The following is a 6,538-nucleotide window of genomic DNA, read 5'->3' as shown; positions in this document are numbered from 1 at the left end:
GAGCTGCCCGCGAGGGCCGCGCTCCTGAGGTTGCCTGCGCCAGCCGGGGTGAGCTCTGCGGTCAGGGAGATGTGTTGGGGTGCAGGTTGGGCTCTGCCGCCGGCTCTTGCCCGTGTAGCATTGGTGTCGCCCAGCGGAGGTTGGGTGGTTTCAATCCCTCTCCTCCCCTTCCTGCAATTTTGGGACCATTGATCTCTTTAGCTGCTTCACCACTTTGATCTGGGTCTCTGCATTGGCTGATAAGGCCTTTCTGGTGGAGCTCAGTGGGGACAAGTGTCTGCACACCAAAACCCTGGGGAGACACCCTACCTGCTGCTCTCCTCATAGTGAAGGTGCCAGGATTGATTCTTCCCATGCAAACACCCCTGGGTGAAGGCAGAGTGCAGGCAGGGATGGCATCCGGCACATGGCTGGCCATGGCAGGATCTATATGGTGACACTGGTGCCATCACAGCTACCCCCGTGCCACAGGGGAGGTGTATCCTCATGCTGCCATGCAGCAGACCGGGCCTGGTGTGCTCCCTGCTCTGCCCATGGCCCCTTGGGCTTGGTGGGAGCTGCAGCCCCACAACTGGGGCTGCCAGAAGGAGAGTGTGAGGCACGTGGTGAGGTTATGGTTGCTGCCTTGCCTGGAGGCACTGGTGGGAGGTGGCAGCATCAAGCCGCCTTGATTTAAAGCCAGATGACAACACTTGGAAATGGATTAAAAACCTCTTCTTTCCATGGCCACTGCTGGCCTGTGCAGCTCGTCATTCCAGGGTGCCTCCGAGGCTTTGGCGTGATGATGGGAGGCTTCAGGTCCTCACCATGGGTAGGGGGAGCTCCCCATAACATTGGGCACAACAGGTTCTGCAGTCATCTCCTATCCCCAGGGCACAAGAGTGGGTGCTAGCCTGGTCTCACAAGGGTTTGCATGGTGGATGTGATCCACAGCAGTGCTGCTGTGCTCCGTGGGTGACCAGTTCCTATTAGAGGCAACAAACATCAGCGAGTCCAGGGAAGCTATTTTTAAGCAGAGGAAGCACTAGAATAGCATCCTGAGTTTTTTAAGCCTGTGACTTACTAAAGAGCCCAAGTCCTTCGATAGCGTCAAAAGCAAGATGTGAGCTCTTGGGTCCCATTTTGGCAACTGGTATTGACCAGACATCCAGGTGCAGCCCAGGGGGGTTGTTAGTGAGAGCCAGCAGACCCTCCTCATGTGAGTGTGAGCACCTCTGGTCTCAGCCAAGGACAGGATTGTGAGTTTGCAGGGCTGGAACCCACCTGGTTTCCCAGCTGGATGGAGTAGGAAAAGGCAAAGCACATGCAGGAGCTGGTGGGACCGGGAATGAGATACTCAGCCAAGCATCCCCACCCCACAGACCTCCCCTCTGGCTGCCTGCTCAGGGTCCCTGTGTTAGGATGCCTTTGGCAGGACTTGAGTGTCCCAAACTGGTTTGTTTTGGCTGTTGTTGCCTTGAGCTGTTTCCATGTGGAGCCCCAGAACCCTCACCCTCCAGTCCCGCTTTTCTCCCTGCTGTTTTCTATCAGGGTTGGTCTCTTGGCACTGATGCAGATGATCCTGGCAACTGCCAGCCCACAAATGGGACAATTCCCAAAACACCTCCACTTTTCAAGGCTGGTCCCAGTTCTCCGCAGAGCCTGTTTTCCTGTGCTCTCTTGGAGGCTTTTACCATCCCACTCACATGTGCTGTGGCTCTGAAAGAGCTGGTGTTTGAGGCGTGCAGGTGGGATGGATGCAGCTTCCAGCCGGTCTCCTTCACACAATGCCCTTGCTGCAGGAGGTATGCGTGCCACCAGACTTATCTTCTGCTTTCAGGGTCCATAGGTCATAGGGCAGACGTCCTCCTTACTCATCATGTGTCCTTCTCCTCCAGGCTGTGCTGAAAGACCAGAGTCAAATGAGGCAGATGGAGCTGGAGATAAGACCTGTCTTCTTGGTCCCAGATACCAACGGTTTCATCGACCACCTCAGCAGCTTGATAACGCTGCTGGACTGCAGGAAGTTCATCCTGGTGGTGCCCCTCATCGGTGAGTAGAGACAGTGCTCTGGTGTGGGCTCTCCCTCAGTGCCAGCTCCTCTCTCTGTGCCCACAGTGCCTGTGTGGTCTGCAGCCTGTTGGCTCCTGCCATGGGGCTGGCCTCTGTCCCCATCTCATCCCAGCCGTGGCCAGCATTCGGTCCAGGTTTCCCTTCTCCCTTCCTGCCCGCAGCACTTAACAAACTCCTCTCCTCCTGGTGCATTTGGGGGTGCCAGGGGTTGGGAGAGGCAGGCGGGTGTTAAATGGGATTTGGAGGGAATTCTGGAGGGAGTGAGGAGGAGGAATTGTTAAACAATCAGAGCAGATAGCTTATCCCAGCTGAGCTGGGGCTTAGGCAGCCTGAGCAAATGGCCAGCCTGTGTCCCAGCGTCTCCGAGCTGCTCAAGCCCAGCCCTTCTTTTTATCCTTATAAAGCTCGCAGTAAAACACAAGCTGGTTCCCGTTATTGGTAAACATTCACCCTGGCAGATAACAGCCCTGCTGCTGGGTGGTCTCCCGGGGTGGCGGCAGGATTTGGTTGGATGCCTTTCCTGGGATTGTTTGATCCGGGCTGGAGGTACCGTTTCTCCGGCCAGTGTCACTCTGGCACCCGGCGCGTCCCTGCTTCCAACCTGGCATTCAAGTGGTCCCAGAGGGCAGCAGGAGAGGCTGGGGCAGGAGCAGGGGTGAACCTCACATAGCCCACAGGCTGCCCCATCCCAGCCTAAGCCCCAGGAGGCCAGGGATCAGCTCTGCCCCATGGGCATCTCCAGTGTCCAGGCAGCGAGGTGTACGCTTGTTCTGATCTCCTGGCCTGCAGCACGCAGGGGTGCCTGCCCTCCAAGCCATTATGGGGCTTCCTTCTCAAGTCCTGGTGTCCAGCAGACAGCTCTGCCTGCCCCAAAGCCAACGTCCAGCCGCTGCCCTTCCCCGTGGGGTGAATAGCCTGACTCAGGAGGGATTCCTGGGGCTGGGAACAGGACCCCTGGATGTGGGGAGCAGGGCTGGCTGCCTGCCCGGCTCAGCACAGGGGCTGCCAAGGAGCTCCATGGCTTGGCACTGCAGTGCCAGGGCTTTGTGTGGAAGGGAAGGACCACAATAGCACCAGCAGAGCCTGGGCAGCCTTGGGGGCTGTGGAGTGTGTTAACACCTGAGAGAGCTGGGACTTGCCCTGAGCCATGGCCCTGCCTCTCAGTGTCTTCCTATAGTTGTCTTGAGGCTTCCCCATCCGAACCCCAGCCGGGGGCAGCAGTTACAGGAGAGCTGAAAACCCTGATCCTGTCCTTGTCCAAGATGCTGCTGCCCTCAACCTGCAAAAGGATCAAAAGGATCCTGGCCTGCCTTGGGCAGGAGGAGCAGCAGACTGCACTTCCAGTGTTATCCTGTCCTGCTGCCACCCTGCACAGCCCATCATAGGGGGCACAGAGTAACTCATCTCCCACTGCTGAAGCACCCTGAAGCCAGTGACTCCTTGTCCATGGTGGGCATTGGTCACATTCCCCCTTGTCCTCCAGGAAAGACATCAGTGCTGAGACCCAGGTGCAGGCAGGAAGAACCCATCCCCAGAGATAAGCCAGGGGCCCGTAGGTGCTGGGGGCAGAAGCCCTGGTGCCATGCCCCATTGCTGGACCAGAGATCCACATGGGACACTCCTCCCTGCTCTTCCCTGGGATGCAGCAAGGGGTTAAGCACGCAGCTTCTCGTTGGGTTTGTTTCTCTTGCTCTTTAACCTGCTCCGTGCTCCTTGAGGCTGACCCCACCATGGAGAAGCCAGGCCTGGTGCAGAAGCACAAACAAGCCTCCCCTTTGAAGCCTGTTTAGCTTGGAAGCAGGAAGGCGGATTTCGGGAGGGAATACCAGCTTTTCCTGTTTGATGTTCCGTTCTTGCACGGCTCCCCCCACCCCGGGCCCAGGCGTGCATTGTGTGGAAATGGCAGCATCAGGTCGGTAGCAAGAAGAGTCTCTGGCCAGCGAAGAGCAAAGGCAGCTCCATGCAGCTTTAATTTGAATACCCAGACAGTGAGTGCCAGCCTCACCATGGAACAGAGCGATCACGCAGGCTCCCCGGGCAGTGATTCACAGCACTGGGGAGAGGCCTCAGACCCCGAGCTCTCTTCCCCGAACCCCCAAGGAATGCATAGTTCCCACTTGAACTCAGGACTTGGCTCCAGGCTCGGAAACAATCTTCAGAAATGAAGCCATGGCTAAAACACACACTGTGCGCGCAGAGCCTGCCTCGCACACACGTGCGCACCAGCCCTCGCGCGTGCACCGTCCCAGCCAGGGATGCTCCCGAGCACATCTGGATGCGCCCTCCTGTGCCTCATCCCCGCCTCGGTGGCATCTTGCTCCCCCTGGGATCAAGAGGCTCTTCCAGAAGCCCCGGTGCCAAAGAGTGGGTCCCTCATGGAGCTCTGCAGGGGTCCCTCGGGCTTCTGCTGGGCTCAGGGGGCTGGAGCGGCTTGGCAGCAGGATGGGAGGCTCTCAGTGGGCTCCAGCTAAATGGGCTGGGAATCTGCCTGATCCCAGCCTTAGGCTCATCTCAGGCAGCATCTGTCAGGACAGATGTGCAAACCCAGATGGGTGAGGTGTTAAGAGAGCGTGTTCCTGAGAGGGCAGCTTCAGGTGGGAAAACAGGGCCAGGATTTCTGTGGGAAGCAGTGCCAGGGTGGGAGCTGCTGGATCCTATGTGTGACTGTTCCCACAGGCGCCCCTGCAGCAGCTTTCTGGGTCTGAAAGTACAGGGAGCTGAGAGGCAGTGCAGTGCAAGGCAGGAGCAGGCTGCGGGAAGCAGTGGTTTTCCAGCACCTTGGAGCACACAGGGATGTGCTGTTGGTTGGTTGGTTGTGCTGCAGGAGCATGGGGTGGGGGGCACAGTGACGCTCCCAGTGTCTCGCAGAGCAGAGCAATGTGTCCATAGGGAGCATCCCCCCCACACACTGCAGGGGCGAGGTGCCCGTGCCCTCAAGGCTGAGCCAGGTGGCCCATGGAGGTGGAAGGCAGCAAAGCTTTTCCAGACCCGCAGCCAAGTCCAGGAGCACAGGGACACTGCAGCAGCTGAACCCAGATTTCCTGAGCCAGCTCCCAGTGCCCCGGCCCTGAGGCCTTGGCAACTTGCGTGCTGCAGCAGCAGGTCACGGGAGCACCTTGTCCCATAGTAACTGTACCTCCTCTTCCTGTTTAAAGTGATAAACGAGCTGGATGGCCTGGCCAAGGGCCCGGAGATGGAGCACCGGGCTGCAGGCTATGCCCGCCAAGTGCAGGAGAGAGCCAGGAAGTCCATCGAGTTCCTGGAGGAGAGATTTGAGAGTCGGGACAACTGCTTGAGGGCTCTGACCAGCCGAGGCAACGAGCTGGAGTCCATCTCCTTTCGCAGTGAAGACACCACTGGCCAGCAGGTAAGGAGCATCCCATACATGGAGGCAGTGCTGCAGAGGGCTGGAGGCTCTTTGCCACCACCTTCTTGGGGGGAAACCAGGGGCTTTAGGGTCTGTGAGCTCTGGGCAGGGGGTGGCTCTGTCCCCACCTCTGCAGGCAGCTGAGCAGGCTCCTGTGGGCTGTGTGTGCTTTGGCTCTGAGCAGCCCTAGCAGGGAGTCTCAAGCCAGGGCAGAAGTTCTGGTGATGGGGTTGCAGGTTTTTTTCCAGCCAAGGGTAACGTTGCCCTTTTCTTCCAGGGAAACAACGACGACCTGATTCTGTCCTGCTGCCTCCACTATTGCAATGACAAGGCCAAGGATTTCATGCCCTCCAACAAAGGTAGGACATCCTCCCGTCCTCTTTGTCCCTCCTCTGTTGCATTTCACAGACTCTCCTCCTTCCTTTCTCTTTGGAGCTGATGAGCTCTCCCACATTTTGCCTCTTTCAACACCAAGGTGCCACCTCCTGCCTCCCATCAGCCCCAGGCTGTGGCCCTCCCACTGCATTGCCAAATGTGCACCTCGCTGTGCTTTGGGGATGCCCCAGCCTGTGAGCAGCCCACTGTAAACGTCCACAGAGCTATTCTGTGGTGCTGGCAGCGGTGATGAAGGGCCAGAAACAGCCTCCTCCCCCTAAACCCAGGTGCCTCCTATCCGGGGCCCTTTTCCTTCCCAATGCCAGATTGGCATCAGCCACGTGTGCGGGGATCAGCCATCCCCCAGGCTGTTGCCAGAGCAGTGGGAATGGGAATCGCATCAGCAGCTGCCCAAGAAATCAACCCGCATTTGTCAGTGCGAATTCTTAGCAGCTTAACTTGTCAGATTCACAGAGAAACCGTCACCAAATGTTTATGTGCAAATGATGCTGAATTTTGAAATCATGTGGATTATGGGGAATGGGGCCTGACAAGCTGACAGCCTCTGGTTTGTAACAAGGAGGCGCGTCACCAGCACGGAGCAGAGGATGTTTATTGTTACACATTTCTTAAAGTGTCCGCGCAAAACCACCCCATCGCTCTTCCAGCAGCCCTCAGCCCCAGGCCTGGCCTTCCCCTGAGCTCCTGCTCCTCTTCCTCATGCCATGGGCCAGCCGAGGTGCT

The 6,538-nt window shown here is 57.9% G+C and overlaps 1 protein-coding gene across 1 annotated transcript in view; it reads left to right on the top strand.

Moving 5' to 3' along the window:
* Window positions 1-1,877: 1,877 nt before the first annotated feature.
* The window catches only part of LOC104402534 (telomerase-binding protein EST1A-like), a gene marked incomplete at its 5' end in the record, with an annotated part of 5,895 nt that continues 1,234 nt past the window's right edge, over window positions 1,878-6,538 (top strand). The window contains 3 exons of the mRNA XM_010010434.1: window positions 1,878-2,031; window positions 5,208-5,419; window positions 5,697-5,778. Coding sequence (XP_010008736.1) covers window positions 1,878-2,031; window positions 5,208-5,419; window positions 5,697-5,778 — 448 coding nt within the window. The remainder of the gene's footprint in view (window positions 2,032-5,207; window positions 5,420-5,696; window positions 5,779-6,538) is intronic.

This window comes from Nestor notabilis, unplaced genomic scaffold (assembly GCF_000696875.1).
Source record: "Nestor notabilis isolate BGI_N333 unplaced genomic scaffold, ASM69687v1 scaffold17592, whole genome shotgun sequence".
Classification (NCBI taxonomy): domain Eukaryota; kingdom Metazoa; phylum Chordata; class Aves; order Psittaciformes; family Psittacidae; genus Nestor; species Nestor notabilis.
The sequence above is the reverse complement of the archived record's forward strand: the minus strand, read 5'-3'. Positions and strand labels throughout refer to the sequence as shown.